The following is a 13217-nucleotide window of genomic DNA, read 5'->3' as shown; positions in this document are numbered from 1 at the left end:
AGGCTCACCACCAGGTGTTATAGTTCCAGCAGGAGGAGGTGAGAAGCACCTCCACCCAGTACAGGCTTTGTTCCTGGCCACAGAGTGACAAAGGCACTCTCCCCATGTGGCCAGCAACATGTCTGGTGTGTGGCAGGCTGGTAGAAACTGGTTAGCCTACACTAGAAGTCGGATTGGTATTCAGGGGGCATCTCTAAGATGCCCTCTGGGTGTATGTTACAATAAATTGGACACTGGCATCAGTGTGCATTTATTGTGCTGAGAAGTTTGATACCAAACTTCCCAGTTTTCAGTGTAGCCAATATGGAACTGTGGAGTTCGTGTTTGACAAACTCCCAGACCGTATACTCTTATGGCTACCCTGCACTTACAATGTCTAAGGTTTTGCTTAGACACTGTAGGGGCATAGTGCTCATGCACATATGCCCTCACCTGTGGTATAGTGCATCCTGCCTTAATGGTGTAAGGCCTGCTAGAGGGGTGACATACCTATGCCACAGACAGTGTGAGGTTGCCATGGCACTCTGAGGGGAGTGCCATCTCGACTTAGTCTTTTTCTCCCCACCAGCACACACAACCTGTGAGGCAGTGTGCATGTGCTGAGTGAGGGGTCTGCCACGGTGGCATAAGACATGCTGCAGCCCTTAGAGACCTTCCCTGGCATCAGGGCCCTTGGTACCAGGGGTACCAGTCACAAGAGACTTGCATGAGTGCCAGGGTTGTGCCAATTGTGCAGACAAAGGTACAGTTTAGGGAAAGAACACTGGTGATGGGGCCTGGTTAGCAGGGTCCCAGCACACTTTCAATCAAAACTTAGCATCAGAAAAGGGAAAAAGTTAGGGGGTAACCATGCCAAGGAGGCATTTCCTTACAACGTCTGTCTTAGTATTTGTTAATTTTATAGTAGTTATATAGTGTATGTTTATAATGTGAGGAGCTAAATGAATACAACTGCTGTTCAGTAAGTCATGCTTATTTTACTGAGTCTTATGGTGCACCGGTTTTCTGAAACTGTTTCTCCTGGTTTAAAACATTCTAGGTGCACAGTCTGATAGTGAGATCTTCTCCTACCATAGCAGTAATGTGAGCACGGAACGTGGTTACACCTCAGACTCTGAAGTTTACTCAGACCACAACAAACCATCAAAGATGCACCGTTCAGTGACTGACATGGACATGATGAGCAGCGATTGGTTGATGGTAAGAACAGTGCAATGAATGTATTTATTCAGTTTGCAACTGACATTGGTAATTTAATTTTATGAATTAAAGAAGAAAAGCCTTATGGTTAATTGTGGTTCTCTGCTCACTGGTCCTCAGCATATTCAACTGTCGTTGGATGTTGCAAGCAATCATAGACCTTGAATTGTCCTTTCATTCGCGTTAATATTACGTCATATGTAGTAGTGTCAGAAAACTGTTTTTCCATCACAAAGTTATCTTTTTGAGCAGCATTTTAAAATTAATTAGAATTACAGTAGCCTAACTAAACACATACATTGTTTGAAGTAGGCTCAGGTATAATAGTCTAAGAATGCCAATCTGCTAGAGACGTCTGCCCTCATTCTGTACTTTAGACTATTGCCCAGGAGTCAGACTGGATCTGAATTTTTTTTAGCAATATCCCTGTGCACTGGTAAATGGCATTATTCAGCTCCTTGTCAACACTGACTTGCGGGATGTCTACATAGGCACCACGCCGGAGTGCTAACCTCAGTTCTTTTCTTTCCATGTCAGTTAGCCCTGATTTGTGAAGGGTTACCCCTTAATCAGTTTTTCACTTTTTTTTTCCGCAACTTTTTGTCAGTACTTTTTTTAGAGCTTATTTTTCTGGTGTGACAAGGATGTCCCTAAACAAACCTTTGGTTTTGGAGCCATATGGCGCATCTCACAGGCAGATGTGTGTGACAGACCCACACTTAAACACATGAACTGTGAGAACTGCTGCGTCTTGCACCCAAAGATGCTGAGGGAGCTGACATCTGACAAATCAGCGATGTTCAAGATCTAGGTCAGTTGGAAACCACACCCAACAGTTAGCATCGCGATCCAGAGTGTCTGGTAAGTTCCACCGCAATAAGTCGTGGTAGAGGTCTTAGACGTTTTGGCACCCGTCCAAATCTCCAGACGAGGTGCAGGAGCATCAGCAGTCCAGGCCTTACTCCTCTGCGGAGCGTGTTCCAGGGTCGGCTCTGTGCCACTCTGACTGTCCAGGAGCCGAAACAACTCCTCGCCAACTAAAAGGGTTCTTTGAAGCCATGCATCTCATATTTGGGAGGCCCGACCCAGCTGGAGTGCCTTAGCATCCCATGTATTGAGGAGTGGCCCTCACTCAATTCCGGCTGACGGGTTCCATCTCTGTGGTATTCGGGCCCCCTAGATCCTGTGCTGGATCTGGAGTGGCAGTCCTGTGAGACCGCTTCTTTGGCTTCCCCTGCAGCGTTGACATTCCTGCCGTCATCCCCATCATCTCTCCAGACTCCTACCGGACGTGCGTCGTCTGACGCCAGCTCTGGTACCAACCCGGGCATTGTTGGAGCCAGTGCCCTTTTCATTCAACAGGCCTTGAGACGGAGATGAATGGGAGCTGTCTGAGGACCCTTATGGATACCAGCATCCTCTTGAAGACAGAGGACAACTGGTATGAGGAACTGGAGATGCTAGTGGGCTAGGGGGTGAGACCAAACACTGGCTTGGTCTCATCCCCTACCGCAGCTATGGAGTAGGGTGCCTCATTTGCTATGGTGGTGCGAAGGGTGGCTGAGGTCTTGGACCTTCATTTAGCCTCATTAGCAGTCAAGATGAATATCTTGACAGAGGTACTTCAGTTGTGAGTTCCACCCTCCAAACCTTTTCTCCCTTTTAATGAAACCCTTACTGATGTCCTACTCAGGGCCTTGTCCAAGCCCTGCACTGTGGCTTCTGTGCACAGGACAATTGCCTACTGCCATCGCCCCACTTTAGGAAGTCCTAATTTTCTTACCCAGCCCCTCACCCTAGAGAACTTGGTGGTTCAAACCTTCACTTCCCTAGTAAACCCAACCTGGCACTGCAGTTGGTGAAAACCATGTGCTCATACGAACTGAGACGCAGTTGTGCAAGTGCTGCCTGTGGCCTCATCGGAGGCCTGAGCCATACTGTCACAAGCAATTGCAGGAGACAGATGTAGCAAAGTTCAGCATCAGACGTGGACTAGATACGACTGACTCATTGGGCAGAGCGGCTTTATCATCAGTGCCCTTAGGCGCCAGGCCTGACTGAGAACCACTGGCTTTTTGTGGATGTCCAGGCTTCGTTCATGGACATGCCCTTTGATGGCGCTCACCTTTTTGGTGAGAAGGTGGACACAGCGCTATATCACTTGAAGGATAGCACAGCTGCTGCCAGGTCCTTCAATCAGTCAGTGACCCCTCACCAATTCCACTTTACCTTCCACACCTTTAGTGGCTATGGCAGGGGATTCTAACTACCTTATTTCTCTCCCTACCACCAAGGCCAATAGGCTTCCACCCTTTTCATTGCTGAAGACGCAGTTACCACAGACCAGGTTTGACCATAAGCCAGAGATTGGGCCAGTCCACCAATCCCTCAGCTACTGCTGCCTTCAAACCTTATTATTTTGCCTTCATACCAAAACTGGCATGCAGTAAGAGGCAGGCTATGCCATCACCTGCACCGATGTCAGTTGATTATTTCAGCCCAATAGGTTTTACACATATTCTAATGGGTCTACTCTATCCCCTTTCTGGACAACCCTCCCACCCAAGCCATCCAGGTGTGACTGGCTGTTGAAGGACCATCTCGCCTTGCTCCATCAGGAGGTGTTGGTACTCTTGGCCGAAGGAGCCTTCAAGAGGGTTCTGGCTCAGAAGTAGGCTGTGGTTGCCATTTCCACTACTTTCTGGTGCCCTGGAAAGATGGAAGCCTTCATCCTGTCCTAGACATGCAACTCCACAACTTCTTTCTGAAGAGGAGTTAAAAATGCTCACATTAGCTCAAGTCCTGTCTTCCCTGGATCGTGTAGACTGGATGGTAGCGTTGGACTTGCAGAACGCATGGTTCCACATTCCCATCTGTAGGAAGCTAGCTATCTATGCAGTGACCCAATGTGGGTGGGCACAATGCAGTTGGTCCAGGGTGTAAGGAAATGCCTCCTTGGCATGGTTACCCCCTAACGTTTTGCCTTTGCTGATGCTAAGTTAAGATTTGAAAATGTGCTGGGACCCTGCTTACCAGGCCCCAGCACCAGTGTTCTTTCCCTAAACTGTACCTTTGTCTCCACAATTGGCACAACCCTGGCACTCAGATAAGTCCCTTATTACTGGTACCCCTGGTACCAAGGGCCCTGATGCCAGGGAAGGCCTCTAAGGGTTGCAGCATGTCTTATGCCACCCTGGGGACCCCTCACTCAGCACATGCACTGCCTCACAGCTTGTGTGTGCTGGTGGGGAGAAAATGACCAAGTCGACATGGCACTCCCCTCAGAGTGCCATGCCAACCTCACACTGCCTGTGGCATAGGTAAGTCACCCCTCTAGCAGGCCTTACAGCCCTAAGCAGGGTGCACTATACCACAGGTGAGGGCATATGTGCATGAGCACTATGCCCCTACAGTGTCTAAGCCAAACCTTAGACATTGTAAGTGCAGGGTAGCCATAAGAGTATACGGTCTGGGAGTCTGTCATGCACGAACTCCACAGTTCCATAATGGCTACACTGAAAACTGGGGAAGTTTTGTATCAAACGTCTCAGCACAATAAATGCACACTGATGCCAGTGTGCAATTTATTGTAACATACACCAAGAGGGTATCTTAGAGAAGCCCCTTGAATACCTACCTGACTTCTAGTGTAGGCTGACCAGTTTCTGCCAGCCTGCCACACACCAGACATGTTGCTGGCAACATGGGGAGAGTGCCTTTGTCACTCTGTGGCCAGGAACAAAGCCTGTACTGGGTGGAGGTGCTTCTCACCTTCCCCTGCAGGAACTGTAACACCTGGCAGTGAGCCTTAAAGGCTCACCCCTTTTGTTACAGTGCCCCAGGGCATCCCAGCTAGTGGATATGCCCACCCCTCTGGCCATTGCCCCCACTTTTGTCAGCAAGGCTGGATGAGATAATGAGAAAAACAAGGAGGAGTCACCCACCAGTCAGGACAGCCCCTAAGGTGTCCTGAGCTGAGGTGACCCCTGGCTTGAGAAATCCTCCATCTTAAGTTTGAAGGAATCCCCCAATATGATTAGGGATGTGCCCCCCTCCCCACAGGAAGGAGGCACAAAGAGGGTGTAGCCACCCTCAAGGACAGTAGCCATTGGCTACTGCCCTCCCAGACCTAAACACACCCCTAAATTCAGTATTTAGGGGCTCCCCAGATCCCAGAAAATCAGATTCTTGCAACCTAAAGAAACAAGAAGAATTGCTGACCTACAAGCCTGCAGAGAAGGAGGAAGACAACTGCTTTGGCCCCAGCCCTTCTGGCCTGTCTCCAACTTCGAAAACCTGCTCCAGCGACGCATCCGACAGGGACCAGCGACGCATCCGACAGGGACCAGCGACCTTGGAAGCCTCAGAGAACTGCCCTGGACTAAAGGACCAAGAAACTCCTGTGAACAGCGGCCCTATTCGAAACCAGCTACTTCTTTGCAACAAAGAAGCAACTTTCAAAGACTGCACGTTTCCTGCCGGAAGCGTGAGACTAAACACTCTGCACCCGACGCCCCCGGCTCGAGACCCAGAGAACAAACACATCAGGGAGGACTCCCAGGCGACTGCAAGCCTGTGAGTAACCAGAGACGACCCCCCTGAGCCCCCACAGTGACGCCTGCAGAGAGAATCCAGATTCTCCCCCTGACCGTGACAGCCTGTAACAAGGGACCCGACGTCTGGAACCAACAATGCACCTGCAGCCCCCAGGACCTGAAGGAACCGAACTTTGAAGCAGGAGTGACACCTAGGCAACCCTCTGCCTAGCCCAGGTGGTGGCTGTCCCGAGAAGCCGCCACTGTGCCTGCCTGCACCGCTAGCGTGACCCCCGGGTCCCTCCATTGTTTCCTATCTGAAACCCGACGCCTGCTCTGCACACTGCACCCGGCCGCTCCTGTGCCGCTGAGGGTGTTTTGTGTGCCTACTTGTGCCTCCCCCCCCCCCCCATCCCCCCAGTGCTCTACAATACCCCCCTGGCCTGCCCCCTGAGGACGCAGGTACTTACCTGCTGGCAGACTGGAACTGGAGAACTCCTGTTCTCCATAGGCGCCTATGTGTTTTGGGCACCTCTTTGACCTCTGCAGCTGACCGGCCCTGAGCTGCTGGTGTGGTAACTTTAGGGTTGCCTTGAACCCCCAACGGTAGGCTGCCTATGTCCCAGAACTGAGACTTGTAAGTGTTTTACTTACCTCCTAATCTAACCTTTACCTACCTCCCCCAGGAACTGTTGATTTTTGCACTGTGTCCACTTTGAAAATAGCTTATTGCCATTTTTACAAAGACTGTATATGATATTGCTTTTATTCAATGTTCCTAAAGTATCTAAGTGAAGTACCTTGCATTTGTTTAAAGTGAATCTTGAACCTGTGGTTCTTAAAATAAACTAAGAAAATATATTTTTCTATATAAAAACCTATTGGCCTGGAGTACGTCTTTGAGAGTGTGTTTCTCATTTATTGCCTGTGTGTGTACAACAAATGCTTAACACTACCCTCTGATAAGCCTACTGCTCGACCACACTACCACAAAATAGAGCATTAGAAATATATATTTTTGTCACTATCTTACCTCTAAGGGGAACCCTTGGATTCTGTGCACATTATTTCTTACTTTGAAATAGTATATACAGAGCCAACTTCCTACATCTTTGTGGTCGAGCAGTAGGCTTATCAGAGGGTAGTGTTAAGCATTTGTTGTACACACACAGGCAATAAATGAGGAACACACACTCAAAGACAAATTCCAGGCCAATAGTTTTTTCTATAGAAAAATATATTTTCTTAGTTTACTTTAAGAACCACAGGTTCAAGATTTACAAACAATACTTTAAATGAAAGGTATTTCACTCAGGTATTCTAGGAACTTTCAATAATCACAATAGCATGTACAGTTTTGACAAAAATGGCAATAAACTATTTTAAAAGTGGACACAGTGCAAAAATCAACAGTTCCTGGGGGAGGTAAGTAGAGGTTAAGTTCATAGGTAAGTAAAACACTTACAGGGTTCAAAGTTGGGTCCGAGGTAGCCCACCGTTGGGGGTTCAAGGCAACCCCAAAGTTACCACACCAGCAGCTCAGTGCCGGTCAGGCGCAGAGGTCAAAGTGGTGCCCAAAACACATAGGCTTCAATGGAAATAGGGGTGCCCCGATTCCAGTCTGCCAGCAGGTAAGTACCCGCGTCTTCGGTGAGCAGACCAGAGGGGTTTTGTAGGGCACCGGGGGGGGAGACACACAAGCAGGCACAGAAAGTACACCCACAGCGGCACAGGGGTGGCCGGGTGCAGAGTGCAAACAGGTGTCGGGTTTCTATTAGGAATCAATGGGGAGACCCGGGGGTCTCTTCAACGATGCAGGCAGGCACGGGAGGGGTCTCGTCGGGATAGCCACCACCTGGGATAGGCAGAAGGTCGCTTGGGGGTCGCTTCTGCACTGGAGTTCGGTTCCTTCAGGTCCTGGGGGCTGCGGGTGCAGTGTGGTTTCCAGGCATCAGGTTCCTTGAAGCAGGCAGTCGCGGTCAGGGGGATCCTCTTGATTTCCTCTGCAGGCATCGCTGTGGGGGCTCAGTGGGGTCAACTCTGGCTACTCACGGGCTCGCAGTCGCCGGGGAGTCCTCCCTGTAGAGTTTGTTTTCCGCAGGTCGAGCCGGGGGCGTCGGGTGCAGAGTGGAAAGTCTCACACTTCCGGCGGGAAACGCGTGGTCTTTAAAAATTGTTTCTTTGTTGCAAAGAGTTGCAGTTTCTTGAACAGGGCTGCTGTTCTTTGGAGTTTCTTGGTCCTTTAGATGCAGGGTAGTCCTCTGAGGCTTCAAAGGTCGCTGGACCCTGTTGGATGCGTTGCTATTGCAGTTTTCTTCGAAGTAGGGAGACAGACCAGTGTCGTCTCCGTCTTCACTGCAGGGGTTCAGGTCAGCAGTCCTTCTTCTTTAGGTTGCAGGGATCTATCTTCCTCGGTTCTGGGAGCCCCTAAATACTGAATTTAGGGGTGTGTTTAGGTCTGGGAGGGCAATAGCCAATTGCTACTGTCCTTGAGAGTGGCTACACCCCCTTTGTGCTTCCTCCCTGTGGGTAGGGGGGCACCTCCCTAATCCTATTGGAGGAATCCTCCTTCTACAAGATGGAGGATTTCTAAAAGTAAGAGTCACCTCAGCTCAGGACACCTTAGGGGCTGTCCTGACTGGGGAGTGACTCCTCCTGGTTTTTCTCATTATCTCCTCCATCCTTGCCGCCAAAAGTGGGGGCAGTGGCCGGAGGGGCGGGCATCTCCACTAGCTGGGATGCCCTGCGGCGCTGTAAGAAAGGGGGTGAGCCTTTGAGGCTCACCGCCATGTGTTACAGTTCCTGCAGGGAGAGGTGAGAAGAACCTCCACCCAGAACAGGCTTTGTTCCTGGCCACAGAGTGACAAAGGCACTCTCCCCATGTGGCCAGCAACATGTCTGGTGTGTGGCAGGCTGGCAAAAACTAGTCATCCCACACTGGAAGTCAGGTATGTTTTCAGGGGGCATCTCTAAGATGCCCTCTGGGTGTGTTTATACAATAAAGTGCACACTGGCATCAGTGTTCATTTATTGTGCTGAGAAGTTTGATACCAAACTTCCCAGTTTTCAGTGTAGCCATTATGGTGCTGTGGAGTTCGTGTTTGACAGACTCCCAGACCATATCCTCTTTATCGCTACCCTGCACTTACAATGTCTAAGGTTTTGCTTAGACACTGTAGGGGCACAGTGCTCGTGCACATATGCCCTCACCTGTTGTATAGTGCACCCTGCCTTAGGGCTGTAAGGCCTGCTAGAGGGGAGACTTAACTGTGCCACAGGCAGTGTGAGGTTGGCATGGCACTCTGAGGGGAGTGCCATGTCGACCTAGTCGTTTTCTCCCCACCAGCACACACAAGCTGGCAAGCAGTGTGTATGTGCTGAGTGAGGGGTCCCTATGGTGGCATAAGACATGCTGCAGCCCTTAAAGACCTTCCCTGGCATCAGGGCCCTTGGTACCCGGGGTACCAGTAACAAGGGACTTACCTGGGTGCCAGGGTTGTGCCAATTGTGGAGACAAAGGTACAGTTAAGGGAAAGAACACTGGTGCTGGGGCCTGGTTAGCAGGGTCCCAGCACTCTTTCAAATCATAACTTGGCATCAGCAAAGGCAAAAAGTCAGGGGGTAACCATGCCAAGGAGGCATTTCCTTACACACTGTAGTCACACTGTACCGCATTTCCTCACACACTGTAGTCACACTGTACTCACACACATGAAAGACAATACTCAGTGTTACAAAAATAAATATTCTTTATTTTAGTGACACAAGGCCAAAAATACGTTGGAGACTATACTCCCTTCGGAGGTAAGTAAATTACACAATATATATATATGTTCGGTGGCATGTCTAGCTGCAGATATACATGCTGTGCACATCCCGCCATCTGGTGTTGGGCTCGGAGTGTTACAAGTTGTTTTTCTTCGAAGAAGTCTTTTCAAGTCACGAGATCGAGGGACTCCTCCCATTTCGACTCCATTGCGCATGGGCGTCGACTCCATCTTAGATTGTTTTTTTTCCGCCATCAGGTTCGGACGTGTTCCTTTTCACTCCGTGTTTCGGGTCAAAAAGTTAGTTAGAATCTCGGAAAAATCGTCGGTATTGTTTGCGTTCGGTATCGGGTTAGTTATAACAGATCGACACCGATTTTTGAAGAGCTCCGGTGGCCCTTCGGGGTTTTTTCGATCCCCCCGTCGGGGCCTGGTCGGCCCGGCCACATGTCTCTTCAAGGCTGATGGAACGGACCCCATTCCGCTTCTGCCCAAAATGCCATAACAAGTATCCATATACAGATCAGCATCTGGTCTGTAACTTGTGTCTATCTCCAGAGCACAAGGAGGATACCTGTGAAGCCTGTCGAGCGTTTCGGTCGAGGAAGACATTAAGAGACCGAAGAGCAAGAAGACTGTAGATGGCATCGGCGCCGACAGGACAAGGACGTTTTGAGGAGGAAGAAGAAAGCTTCTCCATCCATGAATCGGACTCGGACGAGCTCGATCCCGAAGAAACGCCGAAAACCGTGAGTAAGACATCGAAACATAAAACTTACGAGAAGACAACAAAAGCCCAGGGGACGCCACCGCCAACAGGCCATGGCTTAACCCGAAAGATAGGTGACCGATCATCGGCACCGAAAAAGGGCATGCATGTGGTGAAGTCATCCGACTCCGGTCGAGATACCACCACACAGCAATCTGGGGCCCGAGACACCGGCCCCGAACAGATTCGGCACGAAGACAGTGGCACCGAAAAGGTTCGGCACCGAGAAACCACGACACCGAAAATAAAGAAGGTTGCCTCGGAGCCCAAAAAGGCGACCGAAAAGATTTCGATTCCGAAACATCCAGCATCGGAACCGAAAACAGGTTCCTACACAGAGGAACAAGGATTGTCCTCCCAGATGCAAGGACATAAGTTCGGAGAGGAACTTCAATCTGTTGAGCCGGACTACACTCAAACAAGGCTCGACATTCAAAAAGACACAGGGAAGATAAGCACTCTTCCCCCAATTAAGATGAAAAGAAGACTTGCCTTTCAAGAAAAGGACAAGCAGCCACAGGCAAAGGTGGCTAAACAAACAACTCCACCACCATCTCCACCACCATCAATGCATACATCACCGGTAGCCACTCCACCACTGATGCAATCTCCGACTCATACTGCAATGAGTCAAGATGATCCTGATGCATGGGACCTTTATGATGCTCCTGTATCAGATAACAGCCCAGACTGTTACCCTACAAGGCCGTCGCCACCTGAAGACAGTACATCCTACACGCAGGTGGTCTCAAGGGCAGCTGCGTTTCATAACGTCACCTTGCATTCAGAACCAATTGAGGATGACTTTTTATTTAATACACTCTCCTCCACTCATAGCCAATTCCAAAGCTTACCTATGCTCCCAGGAATGCTAAAACATTCAAAACAAATATTTCAGGAGCCTGTTAAAGGCAGAGCCATAACTCCAAGGGTGGAAAAAAAGTATAAGCCACCACCAACAGACCCTGTTTATATTACGCAGCAATTAACACCAGATTCTGTGGTTGTTGGGGCAGCTCGCAAAAGAGCAAACTCTCATACCTCGGGAGATGCACCACCTCCAGACAAGGAAAGTCGCAAATTCGATGCTGCGGGTAAAAGAGTTGCAGCACAAGCAGCAAACCAATGGCGTATTGCCAATTCACAAGCACTTTTGGCAAGATACGATAGAGCTCATTGGGACGAAATGCAGCATTTCATAGAACACTTACCCAAAGAGTTCCAGAAAAGGGCACAACAAGTGGTGGAAGAAGGACAAAGTTTCTCCAATAATCAGATACGGACATCAATGGACGCAGCAGATACAGCTGCAAGGACAGTAAATACTGCAATAACAATAAGGAGACACGCTTGGTTGCGTACGTCAGGATTCAAGCCGGAAATACAACAAGCCGTGCTGAATATGCCCTTTAATGAACAGCAGTTGTTTGGGCCGGAAGTCGACACTGCTATTGAAAAACTCAAAAAAGATACTGATACCGCAAAAGCCATGGGCGCACTCTACTCCCCACAAAGCAGAGGCACATTTCGCAAAACACCATTTAGGGGAGGGTTTCGAGGTCAACCTACAGAGGCCACAACCTCACAAGCAAGGCCCACTTATCAAAGCCAATACCAGCGGGGAAGTTTTCGGGGGCAATATAGAGGGGCACAATTCCCAAAAAATAGAGGGAAGTTCCAAAGCCCCAAAACCCCTCAAAACAAACAGTGACTTCCAAGTCACACATCCCCAACACATAACACCTGTGGGGGGTAGACTAAGCCAATTTTACAAACATTGGGAGGAGATAACAACAGACACTTGGGTACTGGCAATTATCCAGCATGGTTATTGCATAGAATTTCTCAAATTCCCTCCAAACGTGCCACCGAAAACACACAATATGTCAAAACAACATATAGATCTTCTAGGACTAGAAGTTCAGGCATTACTACTAAAAGAAGCAATATAATTAGTACCAGAACACCAGAAAGGAACAGGAGTTTACTCTCTGTACATTCTCATACCCAAAAAAAACGAGACTCTGAGACCTATATTAGATCTCCGAACATTAAATACCTACATCAAATCAGATCACTTTCACATGGTGACATTACAAGACGTAATCCCACTACTCAAACAACAAGACTACATGACAACACTAGACCTAAAGGATGCATATTTCCATATACCGATACATCCTTCACACAGAAAGTACTTAAGGTTTGTGTTCCAAGGAACACATTACCAATTCAAGGTGTTGCCATTCGGAATAACAACTGCGCCAAGAGTTTTTACAAAGTGCCTAGCAGTCGTAGCTGCACATATCAGAAGGCAGCAAATACATGTGTTTCCGTACCTAGACGATTGGTTAATCAAAACCAACACTCTAGAAAGGTGTTCACAACACACAAAGTATGTCATAGAAACCCTACACAAACTAGGTTTCTCAATCAACTACACAAAGTCACACCTCCTGCCGTGTCAAACACAGCAATACTTAGGGGCGACAATCAACACAGCAAAAGGGATTGCCACTCCAAGTCCACAAAGGGTGCAGGCATTTCACAATGTAATACAGGCCATGTATCCAAATCAAACAATACAAGTCAAAATGGAGATAACTCCTAGGCATGATGTCCTCATGCATAGCCATTGTCCCAAACGCAAGGTTGCACATGCAGCCCTTACAACAGTGCCTTGCATCACAGTGGTCACAGGCACAGGGTCAAATTCTAGATCTGGTGTTGGTAGACCGCCAAACATACACCTCGCTTCAATGGTGGAACAGTATAAATTTAAACCAAGGGCGGCCTTTCCAAGACCCAGTGCCACAATACGTAATAACAACAGATGCCTCCATGATAGGGTGGGGAGCACACCTCAATCAATACAGCATCCAAGGACAATGGGACACTCACCAAAAACAGTTTCACATAAATCACTTAGAACTATTGGCAGTATTT

The 13217-nt window shown here is 48.8% G+C and overlaps 1 protein-coding gene across 3 annotated transcripts in view; it reads left to right on the top strand.

The window, feature by feature from the left end:
• GBF1 (golgi brefeldin A resistant guanine nucleotide exchange factor 1) overlaps positions 1-13217 on the top strand; it is a 1570387-nt gene that overhangs the window by 1225032 nt on the left and 332138 nt on the right. For all 3 annotated transcript variants that reach the window (XM_069240539.1, XM_069240538.1, XM_069240540.1), the window contains one exon: positions 1040-1200. In XM_069240539.1, the coding sequence (XP_069096640.1) occupies positions 1040-1200 (161 nt within the window). The remainder of the gene's footprint in view (positions 1-1039; positions 1201-13217) is intronic.

Source organism: Pleurodeles waltl, chromosome 6, assembly GCF_031143425.1.
Source record: "Pleurodeles waltl isolate 20211129_DDA chromosome 6, aPleWal1.hap1.20221129, whole genome shotgun sequence".
Classification (NCBI taxonomy): Eukaryota; Metazoa; Chordata; class Amphibia; order Caudata; family Salamandridae; genus Pleurodeles; species Pleurodeles waltl.
Note: the sequence above shows the minus strand (reverse complement) of the source record. Positions and strands in the feature narration are given on the sequence as shown.